The sequence below is a fragment of the Cricetulus griseus genome, chromosome X, assembly GCF_003668045.3.
Source record: "Cricetulus griseus strain 17A/GY chromosome X, alternate assembly CriGri-PICRH-1.0, whole genome shotgun sequence".
Lineage (NCBI taxonomy): Eukaryota > Metazoa > Chordata > Mammalia > Rodentia > Cricetidae > Cricetulus > Cricetulus griseus.
Window position 1 is genome coordinate 95,878,984 of NC_048604.1, and position 27,244 is coordinate 95,906,227.

Sequence of the window (27,244 nt, forward strand, 5' to 3'; positions counted from 1 at the left end):
ATTTGGTGACAGATAAAATGATATAATGCTCCAAAGTTCAAAGGTGAAATTCCAACTTACCTTCACCTACAACCCCAAGGATCTCAAATTTATTCATCACATTACCAATGTTAGGAATCTTCATGAAGACAAACTCCTCTTTTGATGTAAGCCACAAAACATGGCATCAAAAAAGGATCTTTAGAAAAAAGTTATTCAGTAAGCAGAAAAAAATGTCCTGACGAATAATGCTTGGCAAGGAACTCTCACATTTGTGCAATGGTGAAGTAATAAGTGAATCTCTGAAAGAACAAACACAATGAAACACCATTAGTATTATGTTATAATACTCAACATATTATATCCTTTCTAAATGTTTTTAAATCCATGTTAATATTTCATATGCTATTTAAGAAGTAGGAAGAGAGAAGCTCAAATAAAATGAATCTCTCATAACCACAATTAAGAGGAAACCAGTTAACTATTGAAATTGGTACTTTGCCCAATGTCCTCACTCTAAAACCAAAAACAAACATTGTACCCAACCACGTAGATCTTAGACATTTTCTTTAACAGTGACAGGACATTTTTTAAAGACAAGAGTCTCACCATGTAGCCCTGGCTGGAACTCGGAGATTCACATGCTTCTGACATACCTGTGCTGGAGTTCTGAGACTCAGGAGCCAAGCTAAACTGACTCATATTGGCCATATGGGTAATATCTCAACAATAAAAAATAATATATTGACAAATTATAATCTGTAGACTAAAATAAAAATGTAGTTATAAATAAATGCAGAGGAAGCTTTTTATGAAGTTTTATAACAAATAATAAAGGTAGTGATAGAATTACAAATCTCCATTTGGCAATCACTCTGGTAATAATTGCTTCGGGCAAGTGTCATCAATATGTGTTAAAACTTATAGTTGAAGTTATAGGAAAAGCAATATATCTTGTCTCAAACTATCTACCCACAAGGCACCTATTACTTACAAAAAGACAAAGTATAATTTTAATAGTGAAGAATCCTGCCAGGCACAGCCATAATTAAGTAATCAAAGTCAATATGGTCAATAGTGGAAGAAACCAACATTATGTCTCCCGATAGAACAGATCACAGCACAACTTCTGTGGCAATTCTACCAGAAATGTAAAGTCTAAATCTAGCCAGATGTGGTGGTAAATGACTGTCATTTCAGCACTTGGGATGCTGAAGAAGGAGGATCAGGAGTTCATACCTAGCCTCAGACAAATTGCGAGTTCAAGATCAAAACCAAACAGACAAAATTTAAATGCTTACAGATTAGACAGTACTGAGTTTGATAATACTAAGGTTATAGAAAACAATGTGCTAGTTTTTGTTTGTTTGTGGTAGTGCTTTTATTTAAAAAATAACTTTCCCTGCTTCTACAAACAATAACTGAGTTTAAAAGAAGACAATGTTATAAAAGAAAGAAATCTAAACTAAGAAATTTTTGTTGCCTGTAGAATCTCAACCTTAAAAAAATATAAGAGTACCCCATGTAATATGTAGACAGGAAGTATCCTCTCAAACATGATGGTGGAAATGTAAACTAGGACAAGACTTCCAAAGAATTAGAATGTCCATAATTAAATGATTTAAATATTCTTACCCTGATAAAGATATGTGACCATACAGAACCTGCAATAGCTAGCTAGCCATTGTGAAATACCACTTTAATCTGAACACTCAGGAGGCAGAGACAAAGGCAGGAGGATCTCTGTGTGTTCAAGGATAGTCAGGTCTATACAGTGAGATGCTGTCTCAAACAAAACCAAACAAAACAAAAAGCATAAAACAAGCAAAACACACACAATCAAAAGCAAAAAACCTGCAACCAATAGTCTTAAATGTGAATTATCACACACAAGTTTTGCTTTAATTAAATACACTGGGCTCAGTAGTTTAGAGAACTTTGTTCTTGCAAAGGATCCAAGTTTGGTTCCCAGCACCTACACAGGCTGCCCACAAGTGCATACAACCCCAGCTCAATGGGATCCACTGCCATCTTCTGGCCTTCTGGAGCACTACACTCATTTGTACAATGAAAACAAATAAAAATAAAATCTTTAAAAATAAATATTAAGTTAGCCCAGTCTCAAAAAGAAAAAAATGGCATGTACTCACTCATATATGGATTTTAGATCTAGAGCAAAGAAGTAGCAGCCTACAATCCACACTGCCAGAGAAGTTAAGAAAGAAGGAGGACCCTAAGAGAGACACACAGGGTCCCCTGGAGAAGAGGAAAGGGACAAGATCTCCTAAGCTAATGGGGATCATGGGGGGGGAGAGGGAGTTAGAAGAAAGAGAAGGGAAGAAGGGGAGGGAAGAGGAGGACAGGAGGGAGAAGGAAGATCTAGTCAGGGGAAGAATGGAGGAGAGTAAGAAAAGGGATACCAGCATAGAGGGAGCCATTTTAGTTTTAAAGAGAATTCTGGCACTAGGGAAATGTCCAGAGATCTACAAGGTGGACCCCAACTAACAATCTAAGCAACAGTCGAGAGGCTACCTTAAAAGCCCTTCTCCAGGGAAAAGGGTTACCATCCCCTGAGCAAATTGAGAACATGGGAAGAGGGGGGAGGAAGCTACGAGAGTGAGAAGGGAAGAAAAGGAAGGATGCAGAGGTCATGAGGAAGCAGAAATTTTGAGTCAGGTGTAGATTAGAAGAAAGGACATATGATAGGTAGGATTTTAGTTGGGGGGTGGTAGAGGAGGAAGGGAGGGAGAAGGGAACTGGGATCGTCATGTAATTCAATCTTGTTTGTAATTCAAATATATAAAAAATAAATAAAAATAAAAAACCCTTCTCCAATAATGAGATTGATGACTACCTTATATGCCATCCTAGAGCCTTCATCCAGTAGCTGATGGAAGCAGAAGCAGACACCCACAGCAAAACACTGAGCTGAACTCCTGGAATCCAGTTGCAGAGAGGAAGGGGTGATGAGCAAAGGGGTCAAGAGCAGGCTGGAGAAACCCACAGAAACAGCTGACCTGATCAAGGGGTTGCTCATGGACCCCAGACTGATAGCTGGGAAACCAGCATAGGACTGACTGTTCCAGACCGCTGAAGGAGGAAGTCAATTTTGAGGTCTGAACAATCTATGGGGCCACTGGTAGTGGATCAGTATTTACCCTAGTACACAAATGAACTTTAGGAGTCCTTTCCTCATAGAGGAATACACTCGCAGCCTAGACACACTGGGGAAGGGTCTAGGCCCTGTTCCAAATGATATGGCAGACTTTGAAGATCACCAAGGAAGGCCTCACCCTCCCTGGGGAGCAGAAAGGCATTGGGATTGGGGGATTGGGGGGTTGGTGGGAGGCAGGGGAGGAGGGGAGGGAGAGGGAACTGAGATTGACATGTAAAGAAACTTGTTTCTAATTTAAATAAAAACAGAAAAATAAAAAATATTAAAAATATAACAATGGGAGCTCACAAACAATGGACTGACAGCTCAGGAACCTACATGAGACTGAACTAGACCCTCTGAATGTGTGTGACAGTTATGTGACTTGATCTGTTGGGGGGTTGCTAGCAGTGGCACCAGGACTAGTTCATCCAGGGGCATGAACTGGATTTTTGGAGCCCACTCCCTATGGTGGGATACTTGCTCAGCCTTCATGCTGGGGGGGGGGCTTGGTCCTGCCTCAACTTGGTATGTCGACTTTGTTGAATCCCCAAGGAAGGCCTTACCCCTCTGAGGAATGAATGGGGGTGGGAAAGGTGGGAGATGGGAGGGCAGGAGAAGGGGAGGGAGAACTGGTGTTGGTATGTAATCCAATTTTTTACATAAATAAATAAATAAATGTATAACAATGAACTCTACCTATCCATACTTATTTTTCAATATTATTAAAACATCTTGTTAGGTTCCAGGCCTCCAGCAAAGCACGTTGTACATGTATACACATAAATTGACAAAATGTAAATGGTTCAAAAGACAACTACAGATATTATTTATAAATTTAAAGGAGATCAGAAATGGCGATACATTCCTATGATTCCAGCATTCAGGGAGCCACCCTGGATAGCAAAGTGAGAACCTTTACAAACAAACAAACAAATAAACAAATTAGAGGGGCTGACAATGGCTCAGATAATACAAAGGATTTTTAACTTTGCAACTTGAAGTTAACTCCTGGGATTACATGATGAAAGGAAAGAACCAACTACTAAGGATGACCACTCATGTATACATACACAGAAACAATAACTAAAAGTTAAAATGTGAAAAATGGGGAACTAGTAAGGGAAAGGAAGCGAGATAAGAGATGGGAAGAGAAAGGAGGGGCGGGGAGGGGAGAGGAGGAGAGGTGAGGGGCTCTTTAAGACATGATGGTGAGAATATCTACTTGTCTGCACTACATGAGATTCTTATTTTTCAATTTTCTGATTCCATAGGCAGCAAAGGCAATTTCTTTGTTTATATTTATTTCTTCCTCTTAAAAATAGTTATTGTTTGCAGAAGTAGGATAAGAAGGAATGAGGAGGGGAAGGGAAGGGAAGGAAAACAAAATTGACAGTATAACTAGCGAGCTGTTAGAAGTTTAAGTGCCTAACAAGACAGCTAAACATAGGCTTCATATATAAATATCAATTAATATTTGTAAACATCAGTTAAAAAACTAAGATTGTTATATAGTAGACCACATTTACAAGAACAAAAAGAAAAATTTAGGATTTTACTTGACAAAGGGTATTTAAGATATCTAATGCAATTACATAAAACTTTATTCAAATGCATTAAAGAAAACCTAAATAAATAAAAATTATTCAAATTTTAAGGCTAACATGGTTCAATGCTACAAAAATGGCAATTCATTTCATGTTAATCCATACAGTCAATGCAATTCTAATCAAACAAGCTTATTTCAAAGACTACATAGAAGAGCAGAGTTATACAAGTAGAAGCGATACTCTCTTTTTATAAGGAGAAAGGGATAAATGAATGGAAGTCAGCCCTAGGCAGGAGGATCTGACTGAATACTCTGCAGAACATACTGAGAGTTGTAACAGAACTATAGAAATTAATCAGGTGTTCTTGGCACCAGATTGGCAAATTAAGACTGTAACAAATGTGAACACAAAGTATAAGCAGTATCAATAATCATACAATATCCCTACAACTTCTTCCAATTCTGATGGGACTCAGAGTAACATTTTACAGTTAAGTCAGATCAAGTTACTTCTCACTCAAAACTCTAGAATGACTACGCACATTATTAAAAGGAAAAGTTGTAGTCCATCTATAAGCCACATGCCTTGCCCACCTGTCCTCTGAAAACATCTCCTAGTTCCCAATTTGGGTTTCTTGGCTCCAATCACACTGACCACCTTTCACTATACTTTATTCACAAAACTAATACATTTTTGCTCCATCTAAGTCAGTGGTTCTCAACCTTCCTAAGGCTTTGGCCCTTTAATACAATACCTCATGTTGTGCTGCCCACACCCCAACCATAAAAATATTTTCATTGCTACTACAGTTTTGCTACTGCCATGTATCATGATGTATTTTTGTAAACAGAAGCTTGCCAAAGGGGTTGAAACCCACAGGTTGAGAACCACTGCTTTAAGAGTTTACTATATATTCAGTAAAAAATTATGTTACAATCATTTGTTGCAGTTGTCTTTGAGGATGAAGGTCACAAAATCTATAGCCTAAGCAGGACTCTAACTCATGGCAATCCCCCTTCCTCGGTCTCTCGAGTGCTGGGATATCAGTTGTACAGTGTTACACTTTGAAAAAGAAAACCAAATATTCTATGAATTCATTTAACAATTCATTTCCAGACTGTCTCCCATGTTCCAGAGAACAGGTAAATAAGACCAACAAGGGAAGGTGAGAGGTACTTGCAACCCAAGCTTGACAATCTGAGCTCAGATCCCTATTGGCCACGGTGGAAGACTAGACGTCTGACCTCTACTCTCAAGTCAGAATAGTAAATACACACATATACATATCATACAGACATAGTAATAATTAACTGACTGACTGAAAAGACACACAAGGCCCCAGTGAATAAATAAGCCAGACCCCCCCCATAGAACCTTTCACTGTACAGAGGGAAGAAAACTCCAAGATAATGATATAAATAGACAAAGGAAGAAAATCGGACTGATTGCTCAAACTCTCGGGGGGGGGGGGCTCATCTATGAATGTGATGTTTGAGATGGCAATGAGAAGAAACCAGCCATATGGAGATGCACGACAATGATGCCCAGATGAAAGATGCTGCTCAGGGTGTTTCTAAAAGTTAGTCTTCACTTTCCAAGGGTGGTTTGAAGGAACCAGGAAACATCTAAACATCTTCTTTTCAGACAATTATGCTGTAGTTCATTTCAAAGGAACTGAGGTAAAATTTAATGATCTCCACAAAGAAGGCCCAACACCCAAAGCAGGTAGGACAGCAGCAGTAAACACAGGAAAGGTTAGCGCCTAGTCCCTGTGACAATCCAAAGGAAGTAAACTGAGAATTCCAATTTAATATGCCAGTGAATACATAACAAAGGTGTCAAAACCTGTGTTTTAACTACCGGTATTCATACAGAGACAAAAACCCTGTGCCAAATTTAACTGAATAGCACTGATTAATCTTGAAAGAGAAAAATGGTATGAAAACGAAGACACTTTAGCTTCTGTTAACGGCAAATTATATAACTGGGATGAAATGTGTCTTTGAGGACAAATACAAATGCTGGGGAAAATACTTTAAAAAAAAGAACTTGAAAGCTCTGATAGGTAACAAGATTATAAAGAAGTATCTGGCTAGAATCAAGGCAAAAGAATAGAACCTGGAGAGGTAGTCCAAACCACTCTAAACTGTTTTGATCCCTTTTGGAATTTGAAGATACAGAAAAAAATGAAAGAAAAACAGGCTGCTTATGAAATCCTTACAAATATAGGGGCACAAAAATCAAAGACAAGGGTGTTTCAAAAGGAGAAAGCTTGGCACATCACCACTCATTTGAACCTGAAGCCCAAAAGAGCTAGCTATAGTCTCAGGACAAAGGAAACCAGCAATACGTCAGCCCTTGGGCAGACCAGAACTGTGCCCTTATACCATCCCAATGATCTATATAAAGCCTCCAATGTACCTTGGACTAAGATGGTTCCACATTCAGATCGATGGTATCACTACTTGTCTTAGGTAAAGTAAAAGGAGGAGTTTTGGCAGGGGGAAGACAGTACCAATCTAGACCTCATAATAGGGTCACACATCATTTCTCATTTACAGTGTACAGAATAAAAACAAAGATGGCCAGAAATGTAAGGTGAGACCCCACAAGAAACAACTAAAATAGAAAGTGACTCACAAGGGTCTAGAATATTCATATTCAAATAACCAAGAATAACCCATGACATAACTATAGGATGAAAGTAGACTATGTAGAGAGAACCTATTTGCAAAAAGAAAAATATACAAGAGGCAGAGTATCAACCTCAATGTCCTGAACAGAAAACTCAAGTCAGGGTTCACTTCTGCCCCACAGACTTGTGAGCTAATACATATGGGTCAATTTAGAGGTAACCTGTTATCCATCAGAAAACCAATAAAAACAATACCATCATTTGTTGTTTTATGTACAATTTAAAACAAAAACTAAACTCTAAACCATATTAAGTAGGCATGTATGTGGTTATGTTTGCTACAAAAAAATCAGGATACTAATTACCTCTGGAGAAGAGACACATACCAAGATGGTCTTTTGGTGGTGGTGTTTCTGTTTCTTAATTGCTGGCTTAATTAACAATTCACTTATAATTATTCACTATTGTATATTTGTGTTTTAGGAATTTCTAAGCAGTGATATTCAATAATAAAACATGTTTTAAGAATTCACAATGATTAATTAAGACACCATATACTTTTCGATTCTTAGCTATTTATATGGAGGCAAAAGAGAGTTCTGACTAAAGATGACAGCACTGCGGTAAGAGCAGTGCAGTAATAACTTAAACAAAAAGCTTATGTCCTTTCTCTCCCTGAGGCTTAGGTTCCACACCCTGTCCTATGTCTAGTGTTAGAAACAAAGCCAAAATAGCCTCAGGGGTAGATAAATTGGAGAGTGATTACTTCAAAAATCACACAGGATGAGGAGCCAATGAAGAAACTGAGCTTGTCTTCTATGAAAAACGACTGACCTCTAGTCTGAGCTTGATAAGAACGAAGGAGTAATCTTGAGATTTCAGGGAATAGAATTAAGATTGCTGGTAGAAGTAAAAAAAAGAAACAGATTTCAGCTCAGTAGTGATTAGGCAAGGTTCGGTCATAAATATCCACTCTATTCACTTTGGTCATATTTGTCAGACGCCTGCAATAGGCCGCTCAATGCTACAAAGGCTTTCAGATACACTGGGGGACACTGGCCTGACTATTACTTTCATGAAGCTAGGGGGATGTTGGCAACAAACAAACATGATAATTTAGAGTGACAATTATAAAAAATTAAAGTTAAGGCAGATGATGACAGGGAAGTTTCCTTTAAACAGGTGGTCTGAGAAGGATCTGCAAGAGAAATCTCGCTCTGTTCCATGGAAAGCAGCAAGCCATGGCTGTAAGAAGAGCATTCAAGGCCATACAAAGAAGAACTTGATAAGCTGGAGAACAGAGAAGGTCTGTGTATCTAAAACAGAGCCAACACAGAGGAGACCAGCAGGTGGCAGGAAGGGGTGGCCGTGAACAGTTTCTCCCAACAGAAAGGAGTCTTGCACTGAACTAGATGCCCTCTACAGTACCTTCCAAAGCAAACACTTTAGATTACTGGCCATTCACTTCATAAACAAATGACCAATGACTCACAGTAATAAATAACACCTAGAATAATGAGAATTTAAAAATTACATTTAATTATTCACAGAGAGAGAGAGAGAGAGAGAGAGAGAGAGAGAGAGAGAGAGAGAGAATACACATGCTGCATGTCATGGCATAAGTGTGGAGATCAGGCAGCAATTTAGAGAATTCCCTTTTCCCCCTCCACCATGTGGGCTCTGAGGATCAAACTCAGGAGTCAGGTTTGTGTGACAAGTGCCTTTACCACTGAGCTATCTCATCAGCCCTAGAATTAAACACTCTTATTTCTGCATTGCAAGTAAGCAGGTAGTTACAAGAACCGACAGAAAGATAAGGCTTAGAGTTTATTTCATAAATTACGAGCACTGAATTTAAAAGCTGCCTGGGCCTTGAATGTTTCCTTCGTTGCTGAAATTATAATCTTCATCTCAACAAATCTTTTCTTCTTTTCAAAGAGAGTACAAAATCAGTTGAATCATGAGTTTTGTTTTTGTCCCTGGCATTGTTTTTATACATACAAATGAGGAAACCATTTTGTCACTGAAGATTGCACAGGAATAAATTTGGTACAATACTAAATTTGTTAAAATAGAAGACGTTAAATGATGTAAAAAGCATCTTAAAACTCAGGATCCATGAATAAAAGGAAACCATTTCTACAGAAAACACAACCCTGTGAAAATCTTCCAAATTACCTTCTTGTGGGGACTTTTCACATCTAAATGAGAAAAAAGATAGTGCACTCTAGTTTTCTTCCTAGATAGGACCATCTGACCCTCAACTAAAAGGGTCTCCAATCTGCTTTACTTTCTCAATAGCACAAAGTAATTTGATTTATTAATCTACACTCTAAAATTCAGTTCCTATTATTAAAGCAAACAGATACTTGGTAAGCATGAGTTACACATAAATTGCTACAGTAAAAATTTCAAACTAACAAACATGTATCTTGCTTTGTCCTTTACAATCTCTCTGCAAAGAAGGGAATGCTATAACCCATTAGCAATTTGCTCCTCATTTTCCCATCACTGCCAATTCTACCAAACTCCAAGCCCTTCCAAAGAAGGCTTTGGTGATCAGATTGAAAAAAGGAAGTTAAAATAGGGCAGGAGAAACTCCGAGACCATACTAATAGTATACTGACCAGGTAAGATACCTTACAAGTTAAAATTATTTTTTAAAGTACCTATGTGAAAAATATAAAGACCTATTTTAGCAAGGCTAGCATGAAGTAATAGATTGTGAACTCCAAATCCTAAATAACCAAGTTTTTAAAAACTTACCAAGCTGGTAATTCCCTAGATTTGTACATTGGTATGCATCAGAAAATGTGACCCAAGTTACTTTGTCTCCTACTCCACTAAAACAAAACCAAACAGAACTAAAAAAAAAAAAAACAACAACAACCTTAAGTTTTATAAAAGGAAGCCTGGTGGTTGTGGTGCACACCTGTAAGTTACTTTGTCTCCTACTCCAAGAAAACAAAACCAAACAGAACAACAACAACAAAAAACAACAACCTTAAGTTTTTAAAAAAAGGAAGTCTGGTGGTTGTGGTGCACACCTTTAATCCCAGCACTTGGGAGGCAGGATCTCTGTGAGTCTGAGGCCAGCCTGGTCTACAGAGAGAATTCTAGGACAGAGAAACCCTGTCTCAAACAAACAACAACAAAATAACAACCAACAAATATTTAAAAGGGGTGGAAGGAACCTAAGTCCAAGACAGTTTAAAGAATACTGAGTTTGGGGGCTGGAGAGGTGGCTCAATGGTTAAGAATACTTGCTGTTCTTCCAGAGGAACTGAGTGCAGTTCCTAGCACCCATGTTAGGTGGCTCACAACCCCTGCAACTCCAGCTCTAAGGGATAAATGCCCAAGGACTAAGTAGGTGCCTGTGCTTGTAGAGGTCAGGGGACAATATCCAAGAGCAGGTTCTGTCTTTCCACCATGTAAGTTCTGAGATCACAATGAGGTCATCAGGTTTGGCAACAAGTACCTTTACTCATGGCCCAAAACTATTTATTTTAAATGCTATAGTTTTTATCATAGGGTATAAGGAGAGTCCAAAAAGGAATGGCAGAGACATAGGGATGATATGACAATGCGATTGTTCATATTTTGAAGAGAAAGACAATACAAGGCTCCATTTTACCCACATTCCATCTGAGTTTAGATAGTCATAAAAACGAAAAGAAGAAAAATAGAAAATGAGAACCTGAGGGAGAAAATCTACTTATATTACAGACTCAATGACCCAACAAATAAATGTTCCTAGACATTCTGTTCAATTAACAGTATAAGCCCAATTTATTTATTTGTTTATTTTTTGAGATTAATATAATTACATCATTACCCCTTCCCTTTCCTTCCTACAAATCCTACCATATAGCCCTCCTTGCTCTCTTTCAACTTCATTGCCTCTTTTTTCATTAATTGTTGTTTTATACAAACACACACACACACACACACACACACACACACACACACACACAAATACATAAATAGAACCTGTTCAGTCTGTATAATGTTACTTGTTTGTATGTTTTCAGGGCTGACCATCTAGTATTGGATAACCAATTAGTGTGCAATTAGTGCTGAGCCTGCAGGTAAAGGCACTAGTTAAGTCTGATGACCTAAATTCAACCCCCATTTGAGTTTAATCTCTAGAATCCACATATTAGAAGGACAGAACCAACTACTGAAAGTTCCCCTCTGATTTTTATATGCACATTCATGAACATACCCACATGCTTGTATGTATGCATGTGTATAACATACACATACAAAAAATCAAGTTTAAGATTGATTAAAATAATAAAGAAATTAGTAGTCACAGAAAACAAAGCTGGCTCTTCAGTATATAAAATGTTATGCGGATATATATATATATATATATATATATATATATATATATTGAAAACTGAAATTTAGGGCCAGTGAAATAGCTGAGTGGGCAAAGGTGCTTGCTGCTAAGGCTGACAAACTGGGTGGGTCCTGGTGATCAAGCCCAATAGTTGTCCTCTAACCTCTCTGTGTATGTACACAGGCATGTATGTGTGTGCACAGGCACCCACACACACAATAAATAAATAAATAAATGTAAAAATAATCATACTGATGTGATTTTGCAGATTGACAATTAAGAGTAGACATACCATATTGCTGAGAACCTGAGGAAATTAAGTTTGCTCATTCAATACTAGTAGAAAACTATATTGACACAATTTCTGACAAAATCTTTCAAAATTAGAGACAAACATCTTGACACAGACATAACATTTCTAGGAGTCTGTCCTCAGAAATGTCCACAAACACATAGATATGGTGCACACACGAATTAATCACCATAACACACATACATTAAAAACAAATCTTTTCAAACCACACAGTAGAGGTTACTAGTCCTAAAGACACCATACAATTTCAAAAATCAACAACACGGGAAACTGAAAGCTTCCAGGCTACAGTGTTAACACACTGATGAACTGACATTCTCATCTCATCTCTACACTCCCGGTCCTGGAAATCACATAATACATTCTCAAACCTAGATTTCTCTCACCAAAACAAATGATCAAATTTATGCTTGACCTTGACTAATTTTAACCTCCTAGTTGAAGTCTAAGGCCCCTCTGTTAGATGATCTCTGTGTTTCCTTCTTGTTTTCAATTCCATAAATTCATTTCGAAGCACTTGGAGCCTTGCAAACTGAAATGGCTACTAAAATTCTCCAATAATAAATATCAGTTCATAAGGGGCCAATATGAAATCTATAAAGTCTGTCCATACCCCTTCTTTTCATTACAGTCCTAAATCACTTACCAGGTAAATCTTTGGAGCAATTGAGTACATCTCACTTTAAAACAAGGGAAGGAAAAGGGTGATTACTTTTCAGAATGTTTTAGAGAAACAGCCAAACCAGAATAAATAGAATACTGCCAGCCAAACAGCTGGTGATTAAGCTAGCCCTGTGAGGGTCACTTATGTTAAAGATGAAAAACAAGTGTCAATAATAACTAGACAGTAGCAACTTTGCCAGGCATCAAGAGGAAGCCAGGGATATTTTCCAAATTGACTGAAAGTTAATTTGCATAAAGATACTTGTGTTCTATTTTTTAAAAATATTCAGAAAATCATGCAGGAAATAAACCTTACACTTCCTCAGCTGTCTGTGCTGAAGGGTAAGTAAAATTCCTTTGAACAAATAATAGTAAAAAATACAAGCAGGTTTTTTAAGACCAATAAATGATGTAAGCAATCAAATTCAAAAGATAAAACATAAGGAAAAGAAAAGATAGGTTCTTTTCCCTCAAGCAGATTACAATTTTAAGAAAGGCCAAAACAAGACTAAGAGCAGTCTGGCATTCCCATCCTCCCACACATCAGCTTGATGTGGAGCTGAGCAATCTCTAGGAGCTTGAGTTTGTTTTCATTTGTAAACCAGAGATACCTGCTCTGACCTGTGGGGTTTTCCCTGACAGTGTGGGGTTTTCCCGACAGATCTGCATAACATCTTTTAAAATACTATTTTATACCAGTTCTCTGACTCTACCAGCCACTACCATACAATTCAATTCATAGGTTAAAGGGCTTATTCCAACAAGACTGCCCCATTTCAAACACCAGCCTCTGGTTATATGACATGACTAAAAATTCAGGGGTTTCCACACCTTCTCCCTGGGTTCTAACTTTGCTCAAGAACTCGAGAAGATGTTACTTACATTCATTGCTTTCTTATTAAAGGTTATATAACCATGAAACAGCCTGAAGGAAGATCTTCACAGGGCAAGAATTGTGAGGCATGGGACAGTGGCGCTTCCATGACTTCTCAGGGCATGTCTTCTCTTAGAACCTCTGTGTTCTTTACCAAGCTAGAAACTCCCAAACATGTCATTTAAGAACTTAGAGCATTGTCTGTTCTTGCAGAGGACCTGAATTCAATTCCCAGCACTTGCATGGTGGTTCAAAACCATCTATAACTCCAACTCCAAGGGATTCAACACCTTCTTGCCTCCATATGCACTGTACACTTGTGCACAGATATGCAAGTGGGCAAAATACCTTTACACATAAAGTAGGGTTTGTTTATTTGTCTGTTTTAAACTTTGTTTTGTTTTAAACTTTACTGACTTCAGAAAGTCAGTAAACTGCTTGCCTTGGAAATGCAAGATCTACAAGATCTAAAAAAGTTGACAGGTTCTAGGACAATGAGACATTCTGTCTCAATCAAGAAAAATGTGATGGCACTATTGATGCTGGAGGCTGTTCTCCGATTCACACACACACACACACACACACACACACACACACACACACACACACACACACACACACGGACATATGCATGCTCACATATGGAGTGATGATACCAGAATGATGAATGAAACATTAAACATTGTACTCAATTGTAAAATATCATGTAGGTGCTGAGAATTAAACTCAGGTCCTCTGGAAGAGTAGTAAGCTTAACCACTGAGCCATAATCTTTCCAGGCCCAAATTTTTCAGTGTTGTTCAATTTAATAACAGAGCCTTATAAATGATTTAATGAGTAACAGAAGTGGCAAGACTAAAATACTACTTGGGTTTAAAGTTTTGTTTTTTTTTCTGGTAAAATCCCACACACACAAACACTTAAAAGCTAATGAGCTTGACATGTCCGTAATCCCAACATTTAGCACAAAGTTCAAGGCCAGTCTGGGGCTACATATCAAGACTGACTCCTCCTCCCATCCTCCCAAAGTGCCAATGATATTTTTATGAATTTACTATCTCTTTTGGGTTTTGACATAAATTATTTGTGTCATTTGGGAAACCCCCTTAAGTGAAAATTTCTAATTATTAGATAAATCCAGCCAGGAGGTGGTGATGCAAGCCTTTAATCCCAGCACTGGGGAGGCAAAAGCAGGTTGATCTCTGTGAGTTTGAGGCCAGCCTGGTCTACAGAGCACATTCCAGGACAGCCAAAGCTACACAGAGAAAGCGTGTCTCGAAAAACCAAAAGATGATAAATCCCACTCTAGAGATATTTGCTTTATTTCTGTCATTTACTGTGTTATACTGCTGTTATTAGCCAATTAATGAGAAGTTGTTCTTTTTTATGGCTACCATGCATCAGAGGTTTTATGTATATAACCTCAATCTTCCTTATTAGCCTATGTGCAGATACTATTATTTCCTCTTAGTGAATAAAAAACAGGATGAAAGAGATAAAAAAGGACTTGGTTTTGGTCATATAATTGATGAAAGATGGCGCTCAGATTTGTCAGTACTCTCTGAAAGAGAAGAGTTAGGAAGTTTGAGTCAACAAGCAGTGCGTGGGGACTGACTGTCATCTTAATAGGCCTTCAATTGTTGAAATAATGATATCTCATCTTCTATGGAAGACATATCAACGTGAGGAAACTAGGCAGTCACTTGTGGTATTTAAAATTATTAGACTATGTTAACCTGACTAACTGAAACAGCAGATAAGACAGTATTTACATTTGGAATGTGTATGGGTCTTTATAAGGGACAGAATCTTGCGCCTATCGTTAATTAAAGTAGGAGTTATTCTGAGAAAAATGATGATCCCATGATGAGACATGGGCTCCATGGTCATCAGGAAGCTGTGCTATGCTTCACCTATTCTGCTATCTGTCAAAAGATGCTTATGACCTGCATATGAACTTTCTTTCTTCATTGTTGGAATGAATGTACAGGATTTGTTCCAGCTCTCAGATTCTGTGAGTCCCTGAACAGGAAAGTGATGGCTGGCATTTCAAAGGGCTTTACAATGTTTTCTGCATGGAATTAAAGTCATAAATAATTAAACTTGTGCAACTGTAAAATGTATTATGGATAATCTACACAGAGACAGTAATATTGTTTAACAGTTTATTTCCTGCATTATAAACATACATGCTCAATTCTTATTTATGAATTATTAAAACAGCTAATTCCAAGCCTGTTACTTTTCTTTGATTTCATCATTTGTTCATAAATGTGGACAGTTATTAATTTCTTCAGTTAACAGGCAGAAAAGAACTGAAATGGAATTTTTGAGCACTTCAGAGAGTTTTGACAAGAAAGATAATGAAACTAAGATCTATTTACCCTATGACAAAACCTTGAAAATTCTTAATATATTTTGTGGTGTATTTCTTTTAATTTAGTGCCTATTTTGTATGTATGAACTAGGCTCTGGGGTATGATATCTGCCTTTTAGGAAATTATAATTTGCCTAAAGGAAATAGATATGTAGCCAAAACATTTAAATAAGTACATGAGGAAAACCCTATAAGAGGCAAGGGTAAGAATTTATAGCCTTTTGCCTTTTTGTAATCATTGGAATTAATAAAACTTAAGAAACTTAATAAAGAAAGAAACTGGGTTTTGAGAGAACAATTTCTAATTGTACAGAGTAGAGAAGTCATAATTTACTCTTATTACTTCATTGTCACTTAATTATTAGTTATTTATGAACTGGGCAACATCCAATGTATGAAACAGAAAGGAAAGATGGTGAGATGACTCAGCAGGTAAAGGCGTTTCCTGCTGCCTCACTGACAAATGGAGTTCAATCTCTGGAACCCACATACTTGAAGAGGAGAATCAATTTCCAGAAGTTAACCTCTGACTTCCATATACACACATGCCCACACACATACACAAAATAAATATATAAGTGTAAACTTAAAAAAGAAAGGAATTCTAATGTGTTCCTTTATTTAACAAAGAGGTTGAGTTTTATAAAAATGTTAGCAATTTTTCTTCTTCTTTTTTTTTCTTAATGAGATTTGACTATCACCTCTTCTGTATTCTCAGGTCACATTAGAAATGAGGAAGTCTGAATGAAGTCTGGAAACTTTATTAGCAACAAATCAATAATCACTGCAAATCATGGTTTATATATTGTAATATATACTACTAATGTAAGACGGTAATAGGAGAGGCATATGGGAACTCCACTCACTACTTTGCTATATTTCCTTAAACTGAAAACTATCTTAAATTTTGGACTTAACTATTTTAAAAACTCACTAAAGATAAGACTCCACATATTTTAGCTGTCAGAAGAATCAGTGAACTTGTAAACTGTACTGACAAAGATTATGCAATATGAAGAAGAAAACAGAATCAGAATGAAGAAAAATGAGCAGACCTCAGAAAGACATGGGCTATCTTTGAGTACACTGATTAGACAACTGTATGTGTCACCTTCACTGAACCACAAAATCCAAGATATTTGTTTAAACATTATTCTGGCTATGTCAGTGAAGATTTTCTGAAGGAGATTAATACATATGTTTAATATATAATATGTACATGTATATATGTATATATGTAAACACACATACATATACACATATTTAGTAAAGCAGATTGCATTCCCAAACATGGGCACATCTTATTCAGTCTATTGAAGGCCTAAATAGAATAAAAAGCTAATTAGGTAAGAAATAATTTTGACAGTCAGATCACCAAGTATCGAGGAACATGGGTCTTCTTCTAATTTTAGACTAAAATGAACTTTAACATCATTAGCTAGCCTGGTTCTCAGTCTTTCATATTATAAATCTTGAGACTTCTAGGCTTCCAAAATTGCATAGTTAATTCCTTCTTTTAAAAGGTACACTATTACACATACACAACCTACAGATACATATAACAACATATATTTATATATGAAGTGATTCCAGAAGAAATAAACAGAAAAATATATTGAAGAAATGAGATTGAGAATTTCATAAGTTCAATAAAAATATTTGTCTACACACCTGTGGTGGTTTGAATAAAAATGGTCTCCATAGGCTCATAGTGTCACTGGGGGTTGGCTTTGAGTTTTCAAAAGTCCATGTCAGGCCCAATTTTTTCTCCTCTCTCCTCTCTCTCTCCTGCCTCTCCTCTTTCCTTCTCTCCTCTCTCTCTCCCTCTATCCCTCATTCCCTCTCTGCCTCCTCTCTGCCTCTCTGTCTATGGATAAGGATGAAATAAGAACAAAAATAAGCAGACCTCAGAAAATATGAACAACATTTGAGTATACTGTGTTAGTTAATTGTATGTGTCAACTTCACTGAACCACAAAAATCCCAGGTATTTGTTTAAGCATTATTCTGGTCATGTTACAAAAATCCTAGATATTTATTTAAACATCCTGGCCATGCCATCTACTGTAGCTCCAGAGCATGAGTGCCATGGTCTCTCTTCACAGCAACAGAAAAGTGACTATGACAATATCTAAGAACCTTAATAAACTTCAAATGGGATATAAGATCCACAACCAGACACATACTCAAAATACTGAAAAAACAGAACATGGTAAAAGAGGCAAAAGGAAAAGCAACTTGTCGCATACAAGGTACCCTCAGCAAGCTTAACAGCTAATTTCTGGTTAGAAACAACAGAAATCAAGACTAGTACATGCGTGGAGTCCCAACACTCCAGGATGCTGAAGGCAGGGGGAATAACCCCATGTTTAAAGCCAACCAAGTCTATATAAGGAGTTTCAAACCATCTGGGGCCACATAGCAAGACCATGTCAAAGAAGGGAGGAAGGAAGTGAGAGAGGAAAGAAAAGGGGGCAGCGGGGTGACAGATTTTGTCAGAGTATTTTGTCACAATAACAGGAAAGAAACTAAGGCAGTAGCAGTCCAAATTGGCCTCAACTTGGCAGCAATCCTCTTGCCTAAGCACAATGGGTGCTGGCATTACAGGCATGCACCACCACACCTTGCTAAATGCACACTAATACTTGAATTAGGCTATCATTATCTCTTTTGTGCAAATATCTGGGTAAATGGTTCCTGAGTTTTCCATCTCATAGTCCAAAGAAAGCTTTCACATTTTGTCTGCATCCCAGTCACAGAAAAAAAAGAAGTGGGGTGCAGAGAAAGTAAAACTCTTTTCTTGTTAGGGGGAAACACAGAAGATGTCCCCCACATTTCCATTCATATCCTACTAGCTAAGACTTACTCCTGTACCTGCACCTGCCTGCAAAGTATACCAGGAAATGTTTTTTTTTAACCTGGATGACAAATGTCTGCTTGTCAATTACTATATTAAAAGCAAACAGATCCTGGAAAGCCAACTATAAATGCACTAAATATTCTAAAACAATATCTAAGCTGTAACTCTCTAGACTATTTCAGTCAGTATCAATAAACATTCTTTAACAAAACTAGAAAGGATTCTCTGTGTGGGGTGGGGTAAGGAATTAAATGAAAAGGAAACTAATTTACCCATTATGAAATGCAGGAAAATAATAAATGCCAATTATTTCAGAACTTTCAATTTTATCCTACTCTTACCCCTCTCCACTATGAACCATCCATTTAAAAAATTAGTAGGAATGTATATTATATACATATTGGAGAAGACAGAAGGCCAACTCAGAACATGAGCCATATTGTGAGTGTCCAAGAACAAGCAACTACTTAATTTTGCTGGCTGAATATATAAACACAGCTGAAAAAAATTATGAGGTTCTGTAATTCAAAGAGCCTCAATATCCTCAAATTAAAATCTTTTGAAAAAGTCCATCTCCTTTTATTCACAACTGATAATGTTTAACATTCCAGAAGGATTGGTTTATTATTTTTAACCCCAAATCCACCAAAGACTATTTAAAGTTAATCATATTTAATTTTATAACTGGTTTCTCTCCAAAATTAGAATGTTATTACCTATGTGGAAATTGCTTGGTGGCACTGTAAAGCTTCAACAACAATGAGGGAAAAAATCGGTACATAAAATGTAGTTAAATTACATGGTGAAGTGCATTAGGAAAAGAATGGTGTTGATAAAAAAGACAAGAAAAGCCATCCAAAATACAGCATTTTAAATTCTCCAGTGATTATGACAGCTTATGAACATTTTCTCAATAAATACCATGAGAACATAAGAAAACATGTTTTCTTTCTTTGTTTCTTTTTGGTTGTTGCTGGATATATAACTCAGGACCTAGTCCATGCTTGTCATGTGTTCCCACTGCCACTGAGGTATACCCTGGAGCCAGAAATGGAAACCATTTCCATCTGATGAGAGGTAAACCAAAAGATATGCTCAAAATAAGACGGTCAATGTACTGGATCATTTTATGGAGAAGCTGGTCAAACTGGCAACTATTTCCTCAAACTGCCTTCCCTATATGATGTACATGGAAATACAGATAACCAGTCTTGGAAAACATTCATCATTACACAGACAAATCAAATGTAGAGGTACATGACATCTTCCATATCCTCCTGATTCCCCTCTCGTTCCCTCTGCATCCAGTCCTTCCTCTGAGCTGGCCAACAGGAACCAAGGTCCCCAAAACATATGCTTGGCTGTGGGCTGTGGACTCAGAGAAAATACCGCCCACAGACATCTCTGCAAAAAGATACATTGCAATAGCACTTTCATGGCTGTACATATTTAGTTTCTAAAAATTTTCTGAGTAAACCATCATTTATCAACCTTCGCCCATGCTATTAGAGGACCTATTAAGTGAGTAGTGTTTGCTTCCCATATATTCACAACCAAGTGCTATTTATAATGATAATAATATAGACAGATTACAGTAATAAATGGTCTTCTCCCACAATGTTCACAGTGGTTCCATTTATCTGATTGAATCACCATATACTCAATATTAAGCAATTAATTTGGAATCCACCCATACTGACAGAATGAGTTTAAATACTGAAATCCCCCTTTCTGTTACTGCTAAGCTAAATTTTTCCAGAAATAACTAGTTTCACTTCATTTACTTCTTTTTTTTTAACATGTATTTACTTGTGAGTGTATATATAGGGGGTATACATGTGAAGGTCAGAGAACACCTTACAAGGGTTAGTTCACTCCTTCTACTACATGGGTTCTAGGGCTCCAATTCAGGTCATCAGGCTTGGTAGCAAGCACCTTTATCCACTGAGCCATCTGGCCAGCCCTGCTCTATTATTTTTATCTTTAGTTACTTCCCTATATATAGCACATAAAAACACCTATTACATAATCTAACCATATTTATTCAAAGTGGTTTTAACAAGAATAATGTGTTAACATTTCAGTTTTAAGTGCTATTTGAACATTTTTTTCTTTTGAAGACTTAATAAAAGAAATGGATTAAAAATTAATAGTTTTAAATACATGTTCTCTAAAGCAAGCTTAAGAATTCTAATTATAAAATTATAAAAATGCAGTTGAGATTGTTAGCATGCCTATAATCCTAACAGTACTTAGAAGGCTGAGGCAGGAATATCATGAGTTCAAGGCCAGAAAAACAGGAAGCCATGAGAAATATTTTCTCTCTCCAAAAGAAATGAGTATAACTAACCAACTAAATGCTGAACTAGACACTGAAATGTCTGGATCACCAATTCTCTCTCTCTCTCTCTCTCTCTCTCTCTCTCTCTCTCTCTCTCTCTCTCTCTCTGTGTGTGTGTGTGTGTGTGTGTTTTACATGTATGTGTCATATGCACAGCCAAATGTATGTGTGTAGATGCAAAGATATTTGCATGATATGTGAGTACTTGTCTCTAGACACCTAAAGTTGACCTTAAATGTCTTGTTTGATAACTATTTATTAAGGCAGGGTTTCTCACTGAACCCAGAGATGGTCACTAAGAGTCATTTTAGCTAGCCAGCTTGCCCCATGGATTCTGTCTGGGTCTCCTGAATGCTGGAATTGCAGGTGGGTGCCACACCTGCCTCATTTTTTACACATGTTCTTGGGATTTGAACTCCAATCCTCATGATTCTGTGGCAAGTGCTTTATCTACTGAGCCACCTCCACAGCCTTAACTTTTCTTAAATCAACTTTTCTAAAGCTCCCTAATGGTCTATTTGGATTCTTTTCGATTTACTTATTTAATTTAATTTAATTTTATATGTATAAATGTTTTTGCTTGTGTGTATAAATACCCACATGTATGCTGGTGTCCAAAGTCAGAAGAAGCCATTGAATGTCCACTAATCAAAGTTGGGGGTGGCTGTGAGCCACCATGTGGGTAACTGGGAACTGAACCCTGGTCTTCAAAAAAAAGAAGCAATGCTCTTAACAATGCTCTCTGCAGTCCCCTCTATTTGGATCTTACCGATCATAACTGCCTAATACACTCTTATAAACATATTAAATTACCAACTATATCTTTCACAACTGTAACAGTAAGCATTCTATAGTGATCCTACCCCATTCAAGAACATAAAAAAATCAAAGTTAGAAAGATATTCTGCCATGATTAAGAACAATTAGTAAATACCAGATTCATGAGCTAATGTCTGATATACTACTTGTAACTGAGAAAATTTATTATATATTAAAATACCTCCCTATAAAATATGTATTCAGGTAGGGGAGAGGATGATTGGGAGATAGTCATGCCAATAAATAAACAGAAGAGTTTTTTTCATTCTTTGTTTAAAAGAAGCCAACCTAAGATATATTTGAAATTACTTTATATAGAGAAGCTGAGAGGAAACAATTTTGGATGATGGTGTTATTCTATAGAAACATGTATAAACTGTACAAGCAGCTGTGCTTTCTGAAGTCCCACTTCTAGATCCCTTCCTCTAAGACAGTAGAAAATGTATGTTTAGGGAAGAAAGGATTTGTTTAGCTCAGTGCATAAATTTACAACTCAAGAAAGGCACACACAACTAATAAAATGATCTAGTAAGACACTCCTGGGAAAACAAAAGGCAGCTTACTCCATGTGGCTTCCTTTAGAATCCTTCAGTTTACTACTGCATAGATTCATTTTATATTTCCTGTGAAGGAAATTTCTAGTTAAATCATCAGAACAGTCTGAAGAGCATCCATAACATTCTGAATTAATTAATTTAAGGTCATTTTTTTTACTTAGATGGGTCTCACATCCCATTCATCTGCTGATTATAATTACAGCCATCACTATTTTTTTCAAACTTGAAATCTGCAAACTGAATTCAAATACATCATGCTCTAAAATTAGAATAAGATTTTACTCTAAACTTGTTATTAAAATATTTTAATCTAGAGGAATAAAATTACTTAACCAGCTAGTTTGGTCAAGGAAAAACTTAGTTTTTGAAAACTGAGCTCATCTGAGGAACATTTAAGAGTTTCTAGAAGTCTTCTTAAGTCTTAATGATGAATCACACATACCCCTGACATTATCATGTGTAAAGGGCTGCAAAAGACAAAAAAAAGGAAGGGTGAGGAAAGATACTACTGTCCTTCCACAAAACTACAGTTAGTTTTGGCTTACCCACTCTTATAATTCCCAAATAATCAATGGAGGCTGTACTCATCCATCCAAAATGTCATGTGACCAAAAAATAAAATTATCACATAAGCACAGTACTTAGCTCATCAGTCTCATGAGTTGTCATTTTCTATCCCATCTATATACCTATATTGTGTTTTTGTTAAAAATCTCAATCATGAGGTTCAGGATCTCCTCCCATGGACATTACCTACAGAAATAATCTGCCTTTAGTTACCATCTGGTTCTTGAAAGGCTGCCTAATACCCAATGATTTTTCTCTACTGTGGAAATTTTGGACATAGTCTCACTCTGTAATCCCTGGATGGCCTATAGCTCACTATGTAGCCCAAGCTTGTATGGAACTCATAGCAATCCTCCTTCAGCCTTTCAAGTACAGGCTTACAGTTATGAAGCACGATTGCATACTCCATTGACTTGACTTTGGCAGGCCATAATGGCCCACAGAGTTCTTTTTCTCACTAGTATGACATAGCCAAGGACAATCCATAGTAATACTTGATCCCTCAGTTGTAACTAAACAAGTTACTACTCAACTTGGAATTTTCCTCTGCAAACAGTACCTGATATTGCTCACACTGACACACATATGCTACTTCTCTCCCCATGCAATTTCTAGGGTTCCTGCAGTTCCTATCTCTATTGGCACCATGCAGCATTACAAGAGCAAAGCAATGTCTCCTGCAAATATGGAAATCTCCCTTGAATACCTCCTATGGGAGAGTATTAAGAATAATGACTAAGAAACAATTTACTACAGATGCCCTGTGGCTTTACTAGTGACACTATTGCTTGGCATAAGTTTTTTAACTACTGGCAACCTTTTATCTATAACTCCTTTACACCCATAGTGCTCTCAAAACAAAATTTTAAACATTAAAAATATTGTACTTGATTTGTTTAGGTAGCTTTCAGGAATATTTGTATCATTATTGTTAACATTTGTGGTATTATGAACTTTAGTTCAGTCTCATGGCTATTGAGGTCCCCCAAAGAATTGGGTTTATAGTCAACAATAATTCAGAAATGAAAATAGAATGCAGTTTTAATTTTTCATTCATGAAGAATTTTAGTTTCTAGTAATGCTAACTAGCCAATTTAAACAAGGAAAAAAACTGGGCAAAACGTGAGGTCAGGGAAAGAAGAAAATCTACACGGCTGAGCATGGTGACAAGGGCATATAATCCCATCACTCAGGAGGCTGAATTCAACAAGAGAATCACATGTTCAATGCCAGCCTGAGCCACATAGTTAAGCTCCAGGCCAGTATTGGTTTTATTTTTATTTTTTGCAGATTTTTTTATTTGAATTAGAAACAAGATTGTTTTACATGACAATCCCAGTTCCCTTCTCCCTCCAGTCCTCCCCTACCACCCCCCAACTATAACCCTATCTATCACATATCCTTCCTGCTCCCCCTGGATGGTAAGGCCTTCCATAGGGTGTCATCAGAGTCTATTGTATCATTTGGGATAGGGCCTAGGCCCACCCCTGTGTGTCATGGCTCAGGGAGTATTCCTCTATGTGGAATGGGCTCCCAAAGTCCACACCTATGCTAGGGATAAGTACTGAACTATAGATTTCCCAGGTTTCCTCACCAGTATTGGTTTTATAGACATAGACAAGATCTTCACTCAAAAAATAAATAAACAATACCCATGATCTGGTTGTGCAGCTCATGACAGTACTACAGAGCATGGTCAAGAGTGGCTTAGCCCAGGCTGGCACCAACTTCACTGGGAGTCTACTCCATTCCCTGATTATTAGATCTGTTAAAATATCTGGAGTCCTAAGAAAGCGTCAGTCACAGTATGATGCCTTTTGGGGTTGGAACTGGCATAATATTACTGACATTTTTCTTACCTTAATTTATTTAATTTCTGCATTTTGCAAAAGAAAAGGATATAAAGTGGGTAAATTTTTATTATAAGAAAAATATTTCCCTTCCTCTATAATAATAACTAGAAGGAAAATAAAAGATAGAAATTGAAGAAAATCAAGCTATCATTACTCACAAATTACAAAGATAAAAAATTTAAAAAACTGGCTTACAAATTAGGGAAGAAATGAATGCTATCAACATAAGGAATACATAAGTTAGCATTAATTTCTATATGCAAATGATAGCATTAAAATAGAATTTTAAGTGGATAAGGTGGTAAACATTTGTAACCCAAGCTCTCAGGAGGTGAAGGTAGGCTAATTAGAAGTTCAGTGTCATTTTCAGACACATAGACAGCTCGGAGCTAGCTCGGACTACCTGTGAAAAAGACTAAAATTCATCACATACATGTATAAAACTATCAAAAAATCAATGGATAAAACTATCAGAAAAGTCAACTGATTTTTTAAAAAGACTAAAATGCACCAGGCATTGTGGCACATGCCTGTAATCTAAGCTGAAGTATAAGGACAGCTGCATAGTTCCAGGTCAGCCAGGAATACATAGCAAAGCTCTGTCTTAAATAAAATATGGGGGTCATAGAGATAGCTAATAAGGTAAAGACACTTGGCTCCAAGCCAGAAAATCTGAGTTTGATTCCTGGAACCTACAGGGCAGAAGACTCCCACAAACTGTCCTCTGACCACAGACGTACCATCTCTCTCTCTCTCTCTCTCTCTCTCTCTCTCTCTCTCTCTCTCTCTCTCCTCTCTCTCACACACACACACACACACACACACACACACACACTAAACAAAGGGCTATAGAGGTGGCTAGGTGATTAAGAACACTGGCTGTTCTTCCAGAGGACCCAGGTTCTATTTCCAAAACCCACATGGCAGCTCATCAACTTTCTGTAACTCCAGTTCCAGGGATCTGACTCCTTTTGGCATCCATGAGCAAGAAGCACACAAGTGATACACTTGATAGGCATACATACAAATAAAACACCCATACATGTTTTAAAATGTAAAATAAACAAAATTTTAAAGTAAGTAAAGTTAAATAATAAAATGAAAATAATCCTTTTAAAAATTAAAGGAGACTTTAAAAAATGAAAGGATTTTCCATGCTAAAGTTTACCATTGTGATGTCACTTATGTATTGATTGGGATTATATTGGGTGTGTAGGTAATACTAAAAATTTGTTAGGGCTATTTACAGGCTAATTTGAAAATGTATACAGGAAGCAAATTGTCATGACAAACAGGACACCCCTGTAGAAGAACAAAAGGACTTTTAGACTATCAAGATGCATTATAAAGCTCAATCATGGAGACAGTACAATGAGACAAACAGATGAAAGAACAGAAAGAAAAAGCCAGAAATAGATCATGCAAGAAATAGATGTTGGTAGAGCAGATCTTTCCAATAAACAATGTTCATATGATGTCCATAAGGAAAACAGAGATTAAATGATCTCTAATTCATACAAAGCATAAATATTAATTTTCTAAATCTAAAAGAAAAAATGAAGTCTTTCTTTCTTCCTTCCTTCCTTCCTTCCTTCCTTTCTTTCTTTCTTTCTTTCTTTCTTTCTTTCTTTCTTTCTTTCTTTCTTTCTTTCCTTTTTTTGGTTTCTCAAGACAGGGTTTCTCTCTGAAGCTCCGGCTGTCCTGGAACTAGTTCTATGACCAGGTTGCCTCTGTTTCCAGAGTACTGGGATTAAAGGTGTGTGCCACCACACCAGGCTAAAAGATTAAGTTCTTATAAATAACGTGATAACATGAGTAACAATCACAAAATACATTATTAAACACTGAACAACATTAAAATTACAAATGTGTTTGTCAAAAGAGAGTAAACAGGTAAGCCACAAAGAAAGTAGACATTATGGATAATCATATTTTTAAAGGTCATCCATATGGTGATAAGAAGATCAACTTTTACTCAATAATTATATTGACTTTAAATTCTCTCTATATAATATACTCATACTACCTGAATCTAGGGAGACCTCACCATGACCTGTCATTTTAAAGCACATCCACCTTTAGCACACCACTCACTTGGAAGTTTCCCCAAGTTTATGTGCTCAGGTGGGTAAAGTTACATTAGTGTTGGCTTTGTGACAATTCATTTATGTCTCATATAGCTTGATATTTTTCATTTCTCATGAATCACTATAAAGAAGCTCACAAAGAAATCAACAAATGATTTACAAACTGAGAGACATACTGAATATCCTTAACATGTTAGCAAAAGAAAACAGATAATAGCTGTATGAATAGGCCTATCCAAAAAAAAAAAGAAATCACTATCTTAAAGGTGA

At 36.8% G+C, this 27,244-nt stretch overlaps 1 protein-coding gene across 1 annotated transcript in view; it reads right to left on the minus strand.

The window, feature by feature from the left end:
* The window catches only part of Cdkl5 (cyclin dependent kinase like 5), a 186,851-nt gene that overhangs the window by 124,508 nt on the left and 35,099 nt on the right, over window positions 1–27,244 (minus strand). Inside the window, exon 3 of the mRNA XM_027432769.2 lies at window positions 61–281. Within this exon, the coding sequence (XP_027288570.1) occupies window positions 61–124 (64 nt within the window). The 5' untranslated portion in view covers window positions 125–281. The remainder of the gene's footprint in view (window positions 1–60; window positions 282–27,244) is intronic.